Source organism: Furipterus horrens, unplaced genomic scaffold (genome assembly GCF_987537825.1).
Source record: "Furipterus horrens unplaced genomic scaffold, mFurHor1.1.pri manual_scaffold_3, whole genome shotgun sequence".
NCBI classification, from domain to species: Eukaryota; Metazoa; Chordata; class Mammalia; order Chiroptera; family Furipteridae; genus Furipterus; species Furipterus horrens.
This window is the reverse complement of record NW_028327173.1, coordinates 75,724,738-75,745,819: the sequence shown is the minus strand read 5'-3', so window position 1 is coordinate 75,745,819 and position 21,082 is coordinate 75,724,738. Positions and strand designations below refer to the sequence as shown.

The 21,082-nt window shown below is 43.7% G+C and overlaps 1 protein-coding gene and 1 long non-coding RNA gene across 7 annotated transcripts in view; one reads left to right on the top strand and one right to left on the bottom strand.

Moving 5' to 3' along the window:
* Positions 1-11,509, bottom strand: part of LOC150015335 (uncharacterized) — a 136,911-nt gene extending 125,402 nt beyond the window's left edge. For 5 of the 6 annotated variants that reach the window (XR_016509725.1, XR_016509724.1, XR_016509721.1 and 2 more), the window contains exon 1: positions 11,198-11,371. This is a non-coding gene — a long non-coding RNA (uncharacterized LOC150015335). The other variant, XR_016509723.1, reaches the window with a different exon arrangement.
* A 5,085-nt stretch (positions 11,510-16,594) lies between these two features.
* Positions 16,595-19,253, top strand: SOX4 (SRY-box transcription factor 4). Its single transcript, XM_090269765.1, has one exon. The coding sequence runs from the start codon at positions 17,407-17,409 to the stop codon at positions 18,808-18,810; it is 1,404 nt and encodes a 467-aa protein (XP_090125891.1). The 5' UTR covers positions 16,595-17,406; the 3' UTR covers positions 18,811-19,253.
* The last annotated feature ends 1,829 nt before the right edge of the window (positions 19,254-21,082 follow it).

Genomic DNA, 21,082 nt, shown 5'->3' with positions numbered 1-21,082 from the left:
AAACATTAAATCTGCTCCCTCTTATACATCTCTATCCTTTGAGACTCATATCATTCAGCTAAATCACACTTTCCTCCTCCTTATTGCTGTCATCTGCTGTCATTTCTCTTCATTCACTTGCAATTTCAACACGTGACTTCCAATCTTCAAGTCCACCTTACTTCTTGACATCATTTTAGACAACTTCAACATATACTGGATGACCCATCCAAAATGGTGAGCTGTTGGTTCACTGAACTCTAAACAACTATAAAATCTAAAATCAGACATTCCAATCCAAATAAAAGTATATACTTTAGCTTATTCAGTCCAGCACACCACTCTTCCATCTTACGAAGACTTCTAATTCGCAACCCACGGTTTTCTCTTCGCCTGTCAGCCCCACTTGCCTTAACTTCTCTATTTATTTAGGTACTTGCAGACCTTCAGTAAAATACCTCATTTGAAAATATATAGTAATTTCCATGCTTTTTTCTCCCCTATCAAACACATCAAACCCAACCCTAGATGAGCCCAATCATCCTTCTATTCTCACACTCAAACTGGAGAAAACACACAAGTGAGCTCATTGGCGTCAATGAAAAGCCAACGTCCAAAACACTGTTTTGCGGCAACCTATCTCCAGAAAACTCAGTGGGTTATTTTCCTAAATGATTATTTTGTATTTCCCTACTCTTCTCAGATATTTTTCTTCCTCGTCTCTCTGAAAGAATCCATCACTGAGTTCTATCAGTTTAACTCCAAAATGTATCCTCAAACCATTCATTTCTCTCCTTCATTGCTCCCCAAACCATCATCATTTCTTGGTGGGGGGTTGGGGTGGGGAGGAGTATCTCCCTTCTATCTTTTTTTTCCCTCTCTTCAATCTTATTGCTCTCTATCAATTCTCCAGAGATATTAGAGTGATGTTTTTAAAATGTTAATCAGATCATACCATTTACTTATTTAAAATCAGTCCATCACTTACCATTGCATTTAAAACACAATCTAACCTCCTTAATATAATCCAGTACCCTGTATGGTTTGGGCCTTTTTCTTCTGAGCCCCTTTTTTTGTGCTCATTACATCCAGCTACGCTAGTTCCATGTGCCAAACTAGCCTTGCTCCTGCCTTGGCACATTCTGTTCCCTCTGCCTGCTGTTCTCTCCCTGCCTCCCACACATTCCTCACCTGTCTACCTAGTCAACTTCTATTCATTCTTTAGGCCTCACTTTTAATGACCCAGCCCTTTTTATTCCTTCTCACATGCCAATTTTTTTTTCTTTACAACACTTACCTAGTTACTTCTTTCTGTCTATACGTACTTATTATAATTTCTTACTCTTTCATCAAACAGTTCCTGAGGGCAGGAACCATATTTACTTTGAGGTCCACCACGTATTAGCTATGACAGCATCATGACCTCTTGGCTGGGTCACCACAGTAGTCTTCTGTGTGTGCTGTGTAATGAGTGTCCCAGAAGTATTTGTTGAATTAATTGCTGAGTGAAAATCCATTCCTGAACCAATAGAAGAGAAGGAAGAAGGTATAGAAAAAGAGAAAGGCAGGAGAGGTTATTTATAACTATTTTGATATGATTCCTGGCACCCTTTTTTGTCTCTACTAAAAATAAATAAACAAACAAAAAACAAACAAACCCACCCTACTTCCAATGCTTCAAAAGCAATCATACTGTACTTGGACTAGAAAGACCTTACTACAATAACCTCATAGGATGGAAGAAGGAATTATATTTTGTGACATTTTAACTATAAGGTGACATCTTTGCTAATGTTTTAAAGCAGGAATTGGTAAGCTATGGCTTGGCAGGCCAACTCAGGTGGCTGCTATTTTTGTAAATAAAATTTATTAGAGCACAGCCATGGTCATTCGCTGATATATTGTCTGAATCTGCTTTTGCATGACAGCAGCAGAGTTAGATAGTTGTGACAGAGAATATGGCCTGCAAGCCTGAAGCATTTGTTGTCGGGCCCTTTAGAGATGTTTGCTGACTTTTGCTTTTAAGTACTGAAAAGTGGATTTTCTTTAAATATATTTGTCTTTTTCTGATTTGTTTTATCTTTTTTTTTGAAGTATACATACATCACAGGCATAAACAACATTGATCTTTAGTGCAGTGCCTGATAAATTTTTACACAGGTACACACCCACCCATGCAAGCATTACTCAGATAAATATATTGAATATTTCAAGTATTCTAGAAGGTTCTCTCATGGCCATTTCCAGTCAACCCCTCATGAACCTGCTTCTAATTTCTATCACAAACAATTAGATTTGCCTCTTTTTGAGCTAGCTTCATATAAATGGAAATCATACAACACATACTCTTTTTTGCTAACTTCTTTTCCTCAATATAGTCTTTGCTCTTTTGGTTCTGTGTAGTATTCCACTGGGTAAAAATTTCAGAAGATATTTATCCATTCTTCTGTTAATGGATATTTGGATTACTTCCACGTTTTGTGCATGAACATTCTCGTATGTGCCTTTTGGTGGGCATATATATGCATACACTCATTTCTCTTGAGTATACTATATCTAGGGGGTGAGTTTGCTGGACATATTAGCTTAGTAAGTAGTGATTTTATCAATGTACATACCCACCAAATGTGTGAGAATCTCAGATGTTCCACATCTCTACTAATTATTGATATTGTTACTATTTCCATTATAGCCATTCTTGTGGGTCCATAGGGGTATCTCATTGTGCTTGTACTTCATATTTCTCTCATATACATCTTTTCATATGCTCAATGGTAGTTTTCACAGCCTCTTTTGTGAAGTGCTTATTGAAGTCTTCTGCCCATTTCTTAAACAGGAAAAAATACATTCTTCATCAGATATATGTATTACAAATATCTTCTACCAGTATTTGGTTTCTTTTATGCTTAGTGTTTTTGTGTCCTGCGTAAGAAGCCTTTGCCTACTCCAAGGTCATAAATATATCTTCCTATGTTTTCTCTGCACAGTTATAACTATGATATATGATAAATTACTTTTTGTATATGGTATAAATCAGAGGTCAAGGTTCATTTTTTCCCTTGTGGATATACAATGGCCCTGACACCATTAGTGGGAGGAAAAAAAATAAGCCCACTTTCCTTTTCTCACAAAATTAGAGTGATGTCTGTTATAAATCAAGTAATTCAATAGGTGTGAGTCTATTTCTGGCTTTTTTGTGTTCACTTAGTCTAAAATTTGTCTAATCTTACACCAATACCAGAACAGCTCTTAAAATCTGGTAGTGTAATGAATTCTCCACCTTTGTTTTTATCTTCAGGGTTTTTTTTGACTAATAGGTCATTTGCTTTTTCATTAATTTTATAATCAGCTTGGCTATATCACATCAATTTTAGAATAAGCTTTACTATCTCTATAAAACAAACAAAAACTAGAATTTTGTTTGGTATTGCATTTTAACTATAAACCAATTTTGGAAAAATCAACATCTTTATCAATCCAAAAGCAATGTATACCTCTTAATTTAGTTTAGTTCTTTTTTTGTTGTTGTTGTTTGTTTGTTTGCTTTTTAGTTTTGCAGGAAAGTCCCTTAAGATCATAATGGAGCTGAAAAATCCCTACCACTTAGTACCATTATATTGTAAAGTTGTAGCTCAACCCATTACTCATGTGTTTATGATGATACTGCTGTAAGCAAATAAACTGTGCTTCCAATTGTATAAACAGTACTGTACACCAGGGGTCCCCAACCCCCTGACCCTGGATGGGTAGCATTCCATGGTCTGTTAGGAACTGGGCTGCACAGCAGGAGCTGAGCAGTGGAGAAGCCAGCAAAGCTTCATGAAGCTTCATCTGTACTTACAGCCGCTCTCCCTCACTCGCAGTATTGCCTGAGCTCTGCCTCCTGTCAGATGAGCAGCGGCATTAGATTGTCATGAAAGCATGAACCTTAATGTGAACTGCACGTGGGAGGGATCTAGGTTACACGCTCCTTATGAGAATCTAATGCCTGATGATCTGAGGTGGAGCTGAGGCGGTGATGCTGGCTCTGGGGAGCAGCTGCAAATACAGATTATCATTAGTAGAGAGGTTTGACTGCACAGAGACCATAATAAATTAATTGCTTGCAGATGCATATGAAAACCCTATCAGTGAGTGGCAAGTGACAATTAAACTGTATCTGGTGGCAGGCTTTATAGTAGCAAGTGAGTTGATGTACTTCAATTGTACAGCTGCATCTAGTGTCAGGCTTTACGTCAGAATCCGACACTTATTTTAGTCTGTACACGGCCCACCCATTATTTTATTTGCCACTTCTGTCCACGCTTCTTTCCCGCACTGCACAGTTGTCTCAGTCACAGTGTTGGTAAGCCCACGTGCTAAGCCTCGCCAAAATGAGTGAAAGACAAATACTGCTGGAGAGCTTCTTTGAAAAGGGGGAAAGACCCAATGATGAGATAACAGAAGACTCTAAGAATGCCAACAAAAAGAAAGCAGCATTTAAAAGAAAATATCGCAAGTCCTACTTAAATTATGGCTTCATTGCAACAGGTGATTCACATTCTCCAAGCCCACTTTGTATTGTTATGTAGTGACCAGCTACCCAACAAAGCCATGGAACCTGCAAAACTGCTTCACCACATGGAGACCATGCACCCTCCATTAAAAGAAAAGCCTTTGGAGTTTTTCAAAAGAAAAAAAAATGTGAACACGTTTTTGAAAGCCACCACTTCATCAAATGTGTCTGTGCTGAGAGCATCATTCTTAGTGGCTAACCGCATTGCTAAAGCTAAGAAGCCCTTTACTATTGGTGAAGAGTTGATCCTGCCTGCTGCTAAGAACATTTGTCATGAACTTTTAGGAGAGGCTGCAGTTCACAAGGCAGCATGTGGCTAGCACTATAACTAGATGAATTGATGAAATAGCAGAGGATATTGAGGCACAATTGTTAGAAAGGATTAATGAGTCACCATGGTATGCAATGCAGGTTGATGGGTCTACTGATGTTGACCACAAGGCAACAACGCTTGTTTTGTGTGATATATATTTCAGGAGGATGTGAATGAGGATATGTCATGTGTACTTTTGTTGCCAACCAACACCACAGCTGCAGAACTATTCGAGTTGTGTCGGTATATGCATGGACAGAGTGGTTCCTGTGACTGGCTTTCTGACTATTGGAGTCAAAAAGATCACTTCTGAATGTGAGTCTATGCACTGTCAACCATACAGAAATGCTGGCTAGTTGAAAAATGTCACCAGAACTTAACAACATTTTGCAGGATGTGATTAAAACTATCAACCACATTAAAGTATATGCCCTTAACTCACGCCTGTTTGCACAGCTCTGTGAGGAGATGGACGCAGAGCACACATGTCTTCTCTTATACACACAAGTGAGATAGCTTTCCAAACGTAGATCACTGGCCAGAGTTTTTGAGTTATGAGAACCACTCCAGAGATTTCTTTTAGAAAGTCACCACTGGCATCACATTTCAGTGACACAGAAAGGGTCGCAAAACTTGCTTACTTGTGTGACATATTCAACCTGCTCAATGACTTCAAGCTGTCAGTTCAGGGGAGAACAACTGTGTTCTAGTCGATAGATAAAATGGCTGCATTGAAAGCCAAACTGGAATTATGGGGGTGACGAGTGACCATTGAGATTTTTGACATGTTTTAAACATTAGCAGAGATTTTGAGAGACTGAGCCAGGGCCTTCTTTCTCCCAGCTGGTGCATGATCACCTATCTCAGCTTTCAAAAGGATTTGAGCAATACTTCCCAACCACAAAAGACCTCCAAACTGGGAAGGAATGGATCCATGAGCCATTTGTGAATAAACCAGGTGAATAGACGTTCTCCATGCTAGAAGAGTATCAACTGCCTGAGATCGCAAATGATGGTGACCTTAAAAGTATGTTTGAGACAACTTCAAATCTGCACATGCTCTGGATTAAAGCCAACGTGGAATGTCCTGAGGTCGCCACAGAAGCACTGAAAAGCCTGCTTCCATTTCCAACATCCTAACTTTGTGAAGCCGAGTTTTCTGCAGTGACAGCAACCAGAACAAGATTACAGAGTAGACTGGGCACAAGCAACACACTTTGGGTACCACTGTCTCCCATCACCCCCAGATGGGACCATCTAGTTGCGGGAAGACAAGTTCAGGGCTCCCACTGATTCCACCTCATGGCAAGTTGTATAATTATTTCATTCTATGTTACAAGGTAATAATAATAGAAATAAAGTGCACAATAAATGTAATGTGCTTGAATCATCCCAAAACCATCCCCCACCTCCTGGTCTGTGGAAAAATTGTCTTCCACGAAAGCAGTCCCTGTTACCAAAAAAGTTGAGGACTGCTGCTCTGTATCATTTTTTTTTTTTGATTTTTCAATTACAGTTGTCCCATTTTCCCCCATTGCTCCCCCTGTATCATATTTTTATTGTATATTTTCTATGTTTAGATACACAAATACCATTGTGTTACAGTTGCCTATACAGGTTTATAGCCTAGGAGCAATATAAGTGTGTAATATACCATCTAGGCTTTTGTAAGTACACTCGATGATGTCTGCATAATGACAAAATTGCATAACAATGTATTTCCCAGAACATATCCCCATTGCTAAGTGATGTATATATACAATATGTGTGTGTTTGTTCATTTGTTTTTGGTTTTTTTTTCACGCTTCTTTCTCTAGCATGGGTTGGTCTGCAACTGATTTCTCTCTGTCTTTGTGGCTGAATCTGCCTCAGCACTCAGCAAATATTCTTTTGGGGGGAAAATAGCTATTTGATGATCCTATAGATTCCAATTCATCCATGCTGACCAACATGGATATTAAAAAGTTTGTTTTTTCCCTTTGTTTTCCTATGACAACCTATGCTCAGACTCAGCAAATGCTGCCAGGTGAGACGATAGCTAGCAGTTTTAGCTTCTTTTTTCTCTAAATTTATTTCATCTAGTCTTATATGCTTTTAGAGCTCACCAATATTTTTTAAAATATGACTTTTATAATCTTCCTCTTTTTCTAGTTGTGATAGCTTTCTGCTGTTACCACATCATACTCAGAAGCAGAAGTGTTCATGTCTCTAATACTTTCTAAAATCTTAATGTCATTCAAAAAGAAAACTATCCTAAGGTATTACTCCAGGTAAAAAGTTTTCCTGGTAGTGCATAACTGATTTTTACAGGCAGCTAAAAGGAAAATAGGGTTCACTTAAGAGAAATTCACTGTATAGCACACGTAGATGAGGTATATCAATTACATAATTAATATGGAACAGATTTCTAGGACTCACCCATACCCACTTTCGCTTTTTCCTGGGACATAGAGTAGAGTCATAGTTCCAAGCCTTCACACGGGGCCATATGCCAACTTATGTCCCATGGGCTATAAGCACAAATAATGTGTGTCACTTTCAGGAAGAGGCATTTAAAATTGAGTAAGATTTCTTTACACTTTCCTTTTCATGAAACCATGGAGATCACATGTTTAGAATGGAACCATTCAGCCTAGTTCCCAAAGCTACTGATGGGAAAGGGGGCTACTCTGGAAAGTTTCTGGGCTCAAATCTAGAAACGATTGTGTAGATACTAGAGATTATAGGCAATGGTTATCATTAAATTACTTCTAAAGGAAGGTTAGTGAAGCATATCCTTTAATTACATGGTATGGAATTTTAGAAAAATTTTTTGTTTTCATTTTACCCTTGAAATGTATACATGAAAAAAAAGGTTTATTTATTCTCAACTTAGCTATATCATACCTTAAACTTGAAGTAATTTTAGTGATATCATCTAGCATATTAACAGTAGGGACTTCCCAGTCTCAACAAATTAAGGCTATATTTTAAGAAGGGCAGCAAAATTTAGCCTTTTAGTGTTTTCTTTTCTCATCCATCATACCATGCCCTGTAGCTGAGAGCACTACATTCAAACCTCTCCTTTTCAAACTGATCTCTCTTTTCATCTCCCAGCCCCTCCCACCCATGTTAAAACCTACTTGTACCTACTAGAAAAGCTATTATAAAGACCTGTATTGTAAGCCATTATTGCCTAGTAGTAGCTCAATACAATATCTTCTTGGATAGTCTGCATTTTAATTAGAAAAATGTGTTATAATTCTACATATCAATTTGACTGGGCCATGAGCTGCCCAGACAATTGTTTAAATAGTATTCTGTGTGTTTCTGTGAAGGTGTTTGTGTAGGGGATTAACATTGAAAGCAACAGACTGAGTAAAGCGCATTGCCCTCCCTAATGTGGGTGGGCCTCATCCAAGCAGTTGAAGGCCTGAATAGGACAAAATGGCTGCCTCTCTCCACAGTCAGCGAGAATTCCCTCTGCCTGACTGCCTGCATGCTGGGACATTGCTTTTTCCTTGCCTTAAAACTCCACCTGAAATATCAGCTCTTCCTGGGTCTCAAGCCTCCTGAGGTTTGGACTGGAACCACCTCATCGGCTCTTCAGCTTGCTGATTGCAAACGTTGGGATTTGTCTCCATAATTGAGATCTATCTATTTATCTACCTATCTATCTCCTGTCAATTTTGTTTCTCTGGAGAACCTTGACTAACACACCACCCCATAATGGGAGAATTATACCCTCTATGTGAACACCATACTTTTCAATAGTCTAAAAGAGTTGATAGACATCCCACCTTCAATAATTGACTAAAAGAAATTCATAAGCAGAAGCAACGGCAAAAAAAGCCAAGATGCACTACAAATTTTTGAAGGTTGGTATGCTTACTGACCACAAGTAAAGAAATGTTGAACAATAGCAGAAAATGGAGAAGAAAAAGAAAAAAATAAAATAAAACTGGAGACAAAAGAGCTAACCAGAAAAGGGCACAGACAGCGGGAGTGACAGAGATGGAACCCAGCAGTGCTCATCTCAGGCCTCCTGAGGGGAGAAAGAATTTCAGGGAAACCTGGGAAATGGAAAAGAAGCACAATTTGCAACTAGAGTAAATAAGATGTCTGGAGTTAACAATGTTTAGTTAACTGTTTTATCCACCATAGCCATTGATGAATATTTTTATTGAACTCATAATGAAGATTTGAAGTCATTAAGATAACCTTCTTGGGTGGATTTTTATTTTCGCTTCTATCACATGGTATTGTAATTAATACTATTCCATTCTCTATTTCTGTGTAATAGACCACCCAAGATTTAATGATTTAAAACAATAGTGCATTGCTCTCATAATTCTGTGGTTTGTCACTCTGAGTGACTCTTCTGCTGGACTCATCTGGGATCAATCATGTGGCGGTCTTCATCTGACACCTCTACTGAAGATCAAGATAGTCTCAGTCACATGCCTGGGACCTTAGGGTTGGCAAGGCATTTCAGCTCTCTCCATAAAGCCTTTCATCCTCCACTAAGACTAGCTTCTTCCCAACACAATGTTCTCAAGCTTTCAGGTGGACGAACTTCAATATGTGGTACATATCAAGCCTCTGCTTGGGTCATGCTTGCTAATGTACTATTGGCCAAAGCAAGTCACATGGCCAAATCCAGAGTCAATGGGGGAGAGTCCACATCAAGGCAAGAATACCAGGAGGCCAATTTATCCTAAGAATCTACCACATCCACTGTGAATTTAAGAGTTTAGAATATCAGCAGCATTTCCATTACTTAGTACTTGCCTGGCAATCATAGTGCATAATTCACATCTGGGTACTAGTACTCCCTAGGGAGAATTTTTAACATTTTAGACAATATTTTGGGTGTTCTAGTGAAATATAGCCTGAGCATGCACATTTGAAATGTATATTGTTTTATTATTAATTTGTATCTTGTATTTCTCCTTTATATTGTAGTTTGAGGATTATGTTAATTTTAAAAGTATTAGGTGCATAGTAAGTTATATTATCCACAAATTTTCTCTCACTATAATAAAAAGTTACATTCCAAACATTTGTTACAACAAACAGTGTTTTGGGTCTGCTATTTGGGAAATTAATGAGCTAAGTTTGAGTGTTTAAGGACATCCTTCCGTTATTTGCAAACTGCTCTAGCTCAGATGAAGTGTCACTAAACTATATTTTAAATCGTTATTGTTAATTTTGATCTCTGTTGTAAGAATATGGGGCAGGAAGGGGAGAGAGGGTCACTCATGCTTCAGGAAGCAGTGAAAAATCACCAAACGTCCGTACCTTACTCCACCAGACCCAACACTTCTCCAGACCCCCAAACTGCTTCAATCACCCTCCTTGGCACGGCGAATTTGCTTATATTGTTTGAACTGTTAACTTATTATACAATATACACAAGATTCTTTCCTAGCTTGAGGATGTAACTGAACAACAGACTTCAATTCCTGAGCCCAGCAGCTGCTCGGCACACAGTAGGAGCATTGTAGACATTGATTGACTCAGCTCTTTGCGGCAGTTGACCCGAAGCCATCCACTCCCCAGGCAGTGCCCTTATCTCTCTCCAAGCCCACACCCCTGGCCGAAGCGGGGGTCAGCTCCTAGCAGATGGCGAGTCCCGGATGCCAGGTGTGCAGCACGCCCAGCGCGGTCTGGGGCACTGAGTTCTTTGGTCCCTGTCCCACCACAGCACCCCCCCCACCCCACCCCCAGCCACGAGCTCCGTGCAACACGTGTTGTCGGCGGCGGCTGGATCCGGAAGCCGAGAGCTGGGAGAATGGAGATCTGGTGCCCGCCTCGCTCCCGCCTCTTTTCTCCTCTGCCCCGCGTCACCTGGCAATCTTCCCACCTCCCTCTCTGCAATCATGTGCCTTTTTTTCTCTGTTTCCCTCTCCCCTCATCCTCTCTTTTCTTATCTGACATTTTGCTTTGCTTCCTCTGCCCACTCCCCAGCGGGTTTTCCTCCCAGCAGACGCGCCGTCCCAGCCCGCCCTCGCACACCCTCCAATTGTAGGTCAACTGGTGTGCTAACGTGGGTTTAGGTATGCTCTTGTTTAAGGGCTTTTCCAGAAGTGAAATCAGCCCCATTCCCTACTGGGCTCCCACTGTAATCGCTTCTAGTTGGCTGTTGGGTTGGGGAAGGGGATTCTGCGGAGTGTGCCCCCATCCACACCGCGTGTTGGGGTCACTGGGACGGTTTCGGGACGTCCCGAGGTCGGGTAGGCAGCCACATCCGGATACTTGCAGAATGGCAGAGACACGGGAATGCATGGGGACACTGAAAGCCGAACCTCTCCACAAAACTTAGCTTCTAAAGAACCACGCCTGGGGCGCCGCCTCTACCAGTTATTTACCTGCCATAAGCTCCCTCCACTCGGACCTGAAACGAGGATCGATTCACTGGAGCGTCGGGTGCACCCTTTGGCAAGGATCCCTGGCACGTTAGGGCGCCTCCGCGTCTCTTGCAGACCCTGAAACTTTCCACCCTACCCGCCTTTCCCGCACGAGAGTGGGGCGAAGGAAGGCACCCAGCACGCTTACCCTAAGTCCCTGGGGAGGGGACGCTTGAGAATGCGGGTGCAACGAATTGCCAATTTCTCTCCCCGCTGTGGCTTTTTTCTGCCCTCGCGGAACGCGCACACACGCCCCACTCTGCCCTCCTTAAAGAGCCCAGGCAGCCACACGCCCAGCAGGGCCTCAGCTCGAAGGGGGGGGGGGTGTTGGAGAGGTTGCCCAGCTGGGGTCCGAATGCCAAACTCTGGCCGGAACGTGGCCCAGACGCTTAGCGCTCAGAGCGCATTTAGGTATCAGAGTGCAGGTTGTGGGCATCGAGAAAGGGACCAAGTAGCTGGTAGTTCCGGTCACTGACGGAACTGGGCACCATAGCTCAGGGCTAAGCTGATTCTGGGGGGTGGGGGTGGGGGTGGAGCGCCGAGGGAACGACCCCTCAGCCAGCCGCGGCCGGTTGCAAGCTTAAAGGAGGGCTAGAGGCTCGCGACGGCGCGGGGTGTCTTCACTTGGGCTGCTGTGTGCGCGCGCCTGCGCGTGTCTTCAGCTCCTTCCACGGTCGTAAAGCCTAAACGGAAGACGGGTGTTAAAGTCTGCTGACAGGATCGCTTGAAACATGTTTACAGTGGGAAAGACTTTACTCCAGAAAAGCACAGCCTGAGTCGATTCCAATTTTTTTCCTTCACGTAACTGAAATCGAAAGGCGAGGCGAGGCCCTCGAGGTAGGACCAGGCTGAGCACCGTTAATCCTGCCGGAATCCACTCCGAGCTCGGGGCAGGAAGACCGGGGCCTGCGCCACAGGGTCGCTGCGCTGGGCCAGGCGTCCTGGCCCAGGGAACCATGTTTTCAGGAGGAGGAGTGGCCTTTGCTGGTCCTGCAGTAATGCACGCCGCTTCTCTGCACCGCTCTCAGAAACGGAAAGCTGCTGGCGGAGAAACCGCGTTCTAACTCGCTCCCACTTCGGCAACATACGGAGGTGGTAATTGACAATCTCCCGGGTTTAGTTACTAGATCCAAACGGGAGCCGGCCTGCCTTCCCCAGTCTCGGGGAGCTTCTGACAAGTGAACAGGAGGCAGCGATCGGTTGCTCTAAACTTTGATTTATAAAAGAAAAACTGATCAAAATTCACCGACACACCCTATTAACCGCTGACTGTTTAAAATACTACTAAAGAAGGTAGAGTACTAGAGGATGATGAGGGTTCGGGAGCGGAGGAAGGGGAAAAAGAAAGAAGTCAGTCGGATCCCCAGCGTTTTCCCACGTCTTCTCCAGGGCGCAGGGAGGCTCAGCGCTGCCATCTGGCGGCAGCTCCTTCCCAGGTTGGGAGCCGGCTGGCTGCAGAGCAAACTCTGGCTCCCCCTGGGTGTGTCTGGCCTGGGCCTTGCGAAATGGAGCAGAAGCTCCTATTCATGCTTCTAATCTATGTGGCCCAAACACTCGTTTTCCGAAAACTGAAAAGAAAGGAAAACGAGTTGGTATAGTGTGAAGTGCTTATATAAGCTTATCAGGTGGTAGTGGTTGGTAAGGAGGGGAGAGAAAATAATAAAAATTATTAGAAATGTGGGGTTCTTATCTTAGTTTATTCTAAGAGTAAAAATATATCATGGATTTCATCTTACTCCAGAATACTATTTTGATATTTTGCAAATATTATTTTATTATTCTTATTACTTTTTTTTTCAATGTGACCCACCAAAAGGAAGTCCAGTTCCAGTACACTTCATCAGCCCAAAAGGATGAAGTGCAAGTTATGTTTGTCTACTTGATTGAGAAGTCAGCCTCAGATGGAGGGTTCTTTTCCAGAAAATGTGGAACTGAAAAGCCTCGGGCCTTTCAGTTGACAAAGGCCAATGACATCAAATTTCTCAGGGCTTCTTCCCCGTGTGCTAAAGTAACAAAGACAGGGTTTTTTCTTCTTCTTCTTTATTTTTATTTGAACTGAATACTTGTCAGGTCAGCCTAGCTCTTACAATCACAGTTTCTCTAACCAAGGCAAGGCAAAATCTTGCAAACCAGTGCAAATCCAGATTTGTTAAACTAATTTCCCTTCAGGTTTTCCCCTCCCTATGCTATAAGAACATATGAAGCAATGGGATAAAATCTTATTTCCATCTATATCCCATATAGTTTTATGGATGTGAGATTTTATGTTGCGCAGGTGTGTGAGAACAGAAGAAAGGAATTAGCAGATCTCAAATAGAATTCCATTATTTAATGGAAAATAAAGTATTTCCCTTAATTCAAAATTTGAAATGTCTAATATCATTGCTGACAGAGACAATTAGTCTGTTATTTTAAAACCATTTTTTTTTCTTTTTGCAAAATTATCTTGGTTACTGTTAAAATGGCTTAAAAAATAGCATTATTAAGAATTACTTCATGTACTGCAAAGCCAGCAGAGGGAACACTGAGTACTGATTTAGTAGGGGCCACCAAATATCTGGTATTTGGGGGAAAAATGTCAGTAATGGAGAACTGGTTTTAAAGCACATGAAGTTAAGTAATAAGAACACAGAAATCTTTTCTCATTATTTGCTATTCAGAGGCCTAACACATTCCAGTGTGCACATACTTACTCAGCTGGTGAGAAAGATGACTTTAATAAAAGACTGTTTGTCACATGTTTTCTTACATTTTAAGAGAACTACTAACATAAAAACAAACCTACTTCAGAAGTCTAAGCATTCATATATACTATAATAATCTTATAAAGTCAATGGAAATTACTAATATATTACTGTATTTCATCAGTTCTAAGAACTTTTTCATTTTCAACATCTCTGCAATAGGGTTATGTCCTACAACTGGGGGATATCGGTTTAATTGGCAGTTTTTCTTCCTTAGTGGCATGGAACAATGGTGTTTCTTAAAATCTATTGGATTTGTTGTGATACAGAAAATACATTAAACAACAAAAAGAGGACAGTGGCTATCTTTTTGGTACACACTTTTTAAAAATATGTGTGCTCTAAGCATAAACAAAATTACTATGACTGCTTTGATTAATTTTCACTTCATATTCAGTGGTAGAGCATATATGGCTTCAGAAATATAATCAATTATATTGATACTCCTCTTGACTGAACTGTCACCAAATAGCTACACTATCATATCATTTTTTGGTGCAAATTCCAGAATAAATATAGTATTTATTCTTTTTTTACTTTAGTGGTAATATTGATTTTACAAAAAAAAAAAAACCTATTAATTTTAATGTCAGATTGATAATATTTAGGGGTATGTTTTGGTTTGCATACCAAAGAAAATGAAATGCTTAGCACACCCAATTTTGTTATATACAAAAAAAGTGCCTGTGGTTTTTTTTGTTTTGTTTTTTAAGATTTGTTTCCCCTTCTAAAAGAAAAAGCATATAACTTGGGTAGCTAATAGTCAAAAGTTTTTTGCTTTTACCCACAAAAACATTCTTGCTTGTGGTTGATCCTTAGAGATCCACTCAGATGTCTCCAAAGGGTGTTCTTTCCAGTAAAATTCTAAATCTGACAGCCTGGGCCTCTTGCCAGCCTACATACTTTAAAAGTTTGACAAGATAAATAGGAATCTGCTGCCTAGCACTGGTTTGATCTGAATCAAAAGCTGACTTAATTATGTTAGGTTGGCCCTCCCTAACCACCTCATTGATCTATAGAAAGTTTACTATTATGGTGTTAGGGAAGACTGATTTTTACTAGAATTCTAATTTTCACACCTTGGAACAGAGGTAATTTTTGTGGCCACATTAACATGTGTTCTGATTAAGTAGGCAACCTGTTCTTTGACACATTATTCACAATGCTCTTCATGAAGTTCCTTTCTTTTAAAATAATTGGTACGAGAAGGTTGCTACTATTGTCCTTGGATGGTTCAATAATCTGTGATTATTTTTTCACATTAGTGGCCATCTTTAATTTTAGTCTCTTGAACAATAGGATACTTCTACTTGGGAGTGTCTCAAGCATTTGAATTATCAAGGGAAGGATAACAGCATTCATTGATGGCTTACTACACATCAAACTCATGGAACCCTTACAACAACCCTACATAAAGTAGCTCCTAGTGTACCCATATCAGATGGGGAAAACTGAGACTTGGTCATATCCCCAGGGTTACAAAACCAGTAAGAAGGGCCAACAGCCAGGTCTAATATAAATCCAGAGGCTCCATTGTCTTCTGCTACCAGTTTCCACCTTCTCCTACAGTTCCTCTTTGCCTTGGTCTTTCAGTTCCATTTGTAGAGGAATATACAAGAAAAATATATATAAAGGAAAGGAGGTGAAAGTTTTCAGGGAGAGGGAGAACAGGGCAGAGAGTGAAGTAATCTTTCATTTTGAAAATGTGGAGAACAAATATTTAGAAAGAACAATTGATTCCCACCCTTTACTCACCATTATCGTCCTATACAAAACTATGGAAATTCTCCCATTGAATTAATTATGGAACACTGCCTCATGTGTTCCAATAGAAAGCTCCTCTGTTTGGGCTATCTAGGATTTATAGGGGAGTTTAAATCATTAAATAACCCATGTTTGGTTAAGAGAGCAAGTAATTATTACAAAATTTCCCCTTTTCTGCCTTCCACTAAAATTGCTCTGAAGGGATTTACACAATACATCAACATCTGTGCTATACCTAGAGTTGTTAAAATAATTGTGATGACAGGTGTCTAGGTACCACTTTCTTAATGGTTTTCAATATCCATTGATTTATTGTTGTAGCTTTCCCTCCCCCTTTTAAATCGTTGGCTTTATAAAGGAGCCAAGGAACAGATTTTGCACTAGAGACTGAGTCTTTATTCCAGTACTGAAAAGAACTAATAAAAATAATCACTTGGCTTTTAAGCAGAAAGCTTCCATTTACAGTATTTCACCCTTACCCTCCTTCCAAGCCCCTTGTTATCTAACATAATGGTTAGAGTACATTTCCGTCTCTCCCCTTAATAATTTCATGCATTAACATCCTCCTCTCACACGTGCGCGAGAGCGCGCGCGCACACACAGACGCACGCACACACACACAGAGCAAAAGGAAAAAAGAGGCAGCAGAAATCTCAGCTGTACTTCTAGCCCTTTTAAAAAGTTTGCTCTGTAAATTGGAATGAGGTCAGATTTGGAGCTTCTCATTGCACGCGGAGATTATTATTGCATCGGGTTCCAAGCCAATGGGAAGCTCGGGGGAGGGGCTTGGCACGAGGAAGCGTTGGTTACAGCGGCTGATTGGCCGCGGCCAAGACTGTGAAAGGATAAAGAGGCGCGAGGCGGAATTGGGGTCTGCTCTAAGCTGCAGCAAGAGAAACGGTGTGTGAGGGGGAAGAGGCCGGTTTCGCCCCTGGGTCTCTAGTTCTTGCACGCTCTTTAAGAGTCTGCATTGGAGGAACTCTATCATTACCAGCTCCCTTCTTGCAGAAGGGAGGGAGAAACATACATTTATTCATGCCAGTCTGTTGCATGAAGGCTTTTTGGCTTCCTACCTTGCAACAAAATAATTGCACAAACTCCTTAGTGCCGATTCCGCCCACAGAGAGAGTCTTGGAGCCAGTCTCTTTTGCTTTGCATTGTAAGAAAGGGACTAAGTGACAGAGATGAAGTCGCTTTCCTGAGCTCCTGAGAGCGCTCGTGAACTGGAATCAACTGCTTCAGGGGAAGGAAAAAAAAAAAAAAAAAAAAAGACTTGCCTGGGAGGCGGCGAGAAACTTGCATTGGAAGCTTCAGCAACCAGCATTCAAGAAACTCCTCTCCACTTTAGCACAGTCTCCAGACTCAGAGCCAAGAGACAGAGCAAACTGCGGCGCGGTGAGAGAAAGAAAGAGGGAGGGAGAGACTCTCCAGTGTGGGAACTATAACTCCTCTGCAAGAGGCGCAGGACTCCTTCCCCTCATCGTTTGGAGACTTTCCTCTCTCCCACCTCCGCACCGACCCGGAGTGGAGGGGTCCGCTCGGCCTCCGCGAGCGTCCTCCAGCTCGGCGTGCGCTCAGCCGGGGGAGCCGGGAGGGCCCGGCGATCGCGCCGCGGCCGCCGCGAGGCTGTGAGCGCGCGTGGGCGCCCGCCGAGCCGAGGCCATGGTGCAGCAAACTAACAACGCCGAGAACACGGAAGCGCTGCTGGCCGGCGAGAGCTCGGACTCGGGCGCCGGCCTCGAGCTGGGCATCGCCTCGTCCCCCACGCCCGGCTCCACCGCCTCCACGGGCGGCAAGGCCGACGACCCGAGCTGGTGCAAAACGCCGAGCGGGCACATCAAGCGGCCCATGAACGCCTTCATGGTGTGGTCGCAGATCGAGCGGCGCAAGATCATGGAGCAGTCGCCGGACATGCACAACGCTGAGATCTCCAAGCGGCTGGGCAAGCGCTGGAAGCTGCTCAAAGATAGCGACAAGATCCCTTTCATTCGGGAGGCGGAGCGGCTGCGCCTCAAGCACATGGCTGACTACCCCGACTACAAGTATCGGCCCAGGAAGAAGGTGAAGTCCGGCAACGCCAACGCCAGCTCCTCGGCCACCGCTGCCTCCAAGCCCGGGGAGAAGGGCGACAAGGTCGGTGGCAGCAGCGGGGGCGGCGGCGGGAGCAGCAACGCGGGGGGCGGAGGAGGCAGCGCGAGCGGCGGCGGCGGCGCCAACTCCAAACCCGCGCAGAAAAAGAGCTGTGGCTCCAAGGTGGCGGGCGGCGGGAGCAGCAAGCCCCACGCCAAGCTCATCCTGGCCGGAGGCGGCGGCGGCGGCGGCGGCGGCGGGAAAGCGGCAGCCGCCTCCTCCTTCGCGACCGAGCAGGCGGGGGCGGCCGCCCTGCTGCCCCTGGGCGCCGCGGCCGCCGACCACCACTCGCTGTACAAGGCGCGGACTCCCGGCGCCGCGGCGTCCGCGGCGGCATCGGCCCCCGCCTCGCTCGCGGCCCCAGGCAAGCCTCCGGCCGAAAAGAAGGTGAAGCGCGTCTACCTGTTCGGCGGCCTGGGCGCGGCGGCATCGCCCGCGGGTGTGGGCGCGGCGGCTGACCCTAGCGACCCCTTAGGCCTGTACGAGGAGGGGGGCTCCGGCTGCCCGCCAGACGGGCCGAGCCTGAGCGGCCGCAGCAGCGCCGCCTCATCGCCTGCCGGGGGCCGCTCGCCAGCTGACCACCGCGGCTACGCCAGCCTGCGCGCCGCCTCGCCTGCGCCGTCCAGCGCGCCGTCGCACGCGTCCTCCTCGGCCTCGTCCCACTCCTCCTCCGCCTCCTCCTCCGCGGGCTCCTCGGCCTCCGACGACGAGTTCGAGGACGACCTGCTCGACCTGAACCCCAGCTCAAACTTTGAGAGCATGTCCCTGGGCAGTTTCAGCTCGTCGTCGGCGCTGGACCGGGATCTGGACTTCTCCCTGGAGCCGGGCTCGGGCTCGCACTTCGAGTTCCCGGACTACTGCACGCCTGAGGTCAGCGAGATGATCTCGGGGGACTGGCTGGAGTCCAGCATCTCCAACCTGGTCTTCACCTACTAACGGCGCGCGCTGGAGAAGAGGGCCGGGGCGACAGAGGTAGAACAAGTGGACAGAGAGAGTAGAAAGAGTAAAGGGGGAAAAAGGAAAAGGAAAAAAAAAAAAAGTGTTGAGTGAGGTCGGTTTGCTCGCGTTGCGGTCTCAAAAGAGGAGTGTGCAGAGTTTGGGCACCCACGCTCCCATCCCCCATCCCCTCTGGGGACGTGGTGAAGCGGGGGGAGACGGGCGACCTTTTATTGTTGTTGTTGATGTTGTTGTTGATGGCAAAAAAGAAAAAAAGAAGAAAAGAAAAGCCTCCTTCGAATGTCCTCCCCTTGGCGTGCAGAGACCCCCTCCGCCCCCCGGGCTTCGGGACTGGTAGGCGTCCCAGCGAGAAGCCGAGTTGGGAATTTTCTGGAGACTGAAGGAATCTCGTCCCTTTCTCTTCGCTCCTTAATGTTTTTATTTTTTTTTGTTGTTGTTTGGTTTCTTGGTCAAGAGAGGAGGGGGGTAAAAAAAAAAATCTAGCGCGCCCATGGGGACTTTGTCTTCAGCACCCCTCCCTCCCCCTTTTTTTTTTTCCCTGAGGAAGACACAAGGCTTGGGGAGGCGAGTTTGACCGACGGCAGATGTTTTGGGGCCGTGCAGACTCGAGCGCCGAGACGGAGAGACTCCACGCTGGCCAATGCCCGTCTTTCTTCTCCTCCCACCCCTTGCCTCTGCAGCCGGAGGAGACGTGGAGTGACCCGAGCTCGGAAATGAGCCGAGAACCTGGTTGGAAGAAGCCACACCGGCGAGGGCGGAGGGCGGAAGGCGGGGGGCGAGGGCGACAAGAACGCGAACTGGAATGGGGCGAACAACAAACTGAGACGGTTTGCACGGTTGGGGGAGAAGGTGGCGGCGGCTCGGGGCTCCAGCCTTCCACGTGGATGAAGTCAGCAAGGGGACCTCCCGGGCCCGCGGGAGGAGAGGCGACTGTTGGATGTGGTCCCGGGCAGCGGCGGGCGAGTGGTTTCGCGGGGGAAAAGAGGTTTTTTTCTTCTCTTAATTGGAATCGTGATGGTGTTGGATTATTTCTCTGGTGGGGTTACTATAGCATGTTCTCCTGTCTATCTTTTAAAGATTTCTGTATGAGACTGTTGAGCAGTTTTTAAAATAGTGTAGGATAATATAAAAAGCAGATAGATGGCGCTCTGTTTGATTCCTACAACAAAATTATCACCAGCTTTTTTTCATTCTTAACTCTTTAAAGGATTCAAACGCAACTCAAATCTGTGCTGGACTTTAAAAAAAACAATTCAGGACCAAATTTTTTCTCAGTGTGTATGTGCTTATTCCTTCTAGGTGTAAATGAGAAGACGTGTTTTTTTCCCTCACCGATGCTCCATCCTCGTATTTCTTTTTCTTGTAAATGTAATCAGATGCCATTTTATATGTGGACGTATTTATACTGGCCAAACATTTTTTTTTTCTTATTTTGTCTTTTTCTTTCTTTTTTACTTTATTATTTCTTCCTTTTTTTTTTCTTTCGTTGTTTCTTTTTCTTTTCTTTCTTTCTTTTCTTTTCTTTTTTTATTTTTATTTTGGTAGTTGTTGTTACCCACGCCATTTTACGTCTCCTTCACTGAAGGGCTAGAGTTTTAACTTTTAATTTTTTATATTTAAATGTAGACTTTTGACACTTTTAAAAAACAAAAAAAGACAAGAGAGATGAAAACGTTTGATTATTTTCTCAGTGTATTTTTGTAAAAAATATATAAAGGGGGTGTTAATCGGTGTAAATCGCTGTTTGGATTTCCTGATTTTATAATAGGGCGGCTGGTTAATATCTCACAGTTTAAAAGAATCAGCCCCTAATTTCTCCATGTTTACACTTCAATCTGCAGGCTTCTTAAAGTGACAGTATCCCTTAACTTGCCACCAGTGTCCCCCCTTCCACCCCAGTCTTATGAAGGGGAGGAGAATTAGCCAAACACTGTATGCTTTTAAGAAAAACATTTTTTAAACAAAATACTGTTCTATCCAGAGGCTTTAAAACTGGTGCAGTTACAGCAAAAAGGGATCCTGTAGCTTTAATTTGTAAACCACATCTTTTTTGCACTTTTTTTATAAGCAAAAACGTGCCGTTTAAACCACTGGATCTATCTAAATGCCGATTTGAGTTCGCGACACTATGTACTGCGTTTTTCATTCTTGTATTTGACTATTTAATCCTTTCTACTTGTCGCTAAATATAATTGTTTTAGTCTTATGGCATGATGATAGCATATGTGTTCAGGTTTATAGCTGTTGTGTT

Excerpts from the sequence above, each read along its gene's own strand:
- SOX4 (XM_090269765.1), top strand. The coding sequence starts at position 17,407 with ATGGTGCAGCAAACTAACAACGCCGAGAACACGGAAGCGCTGCTGGCC.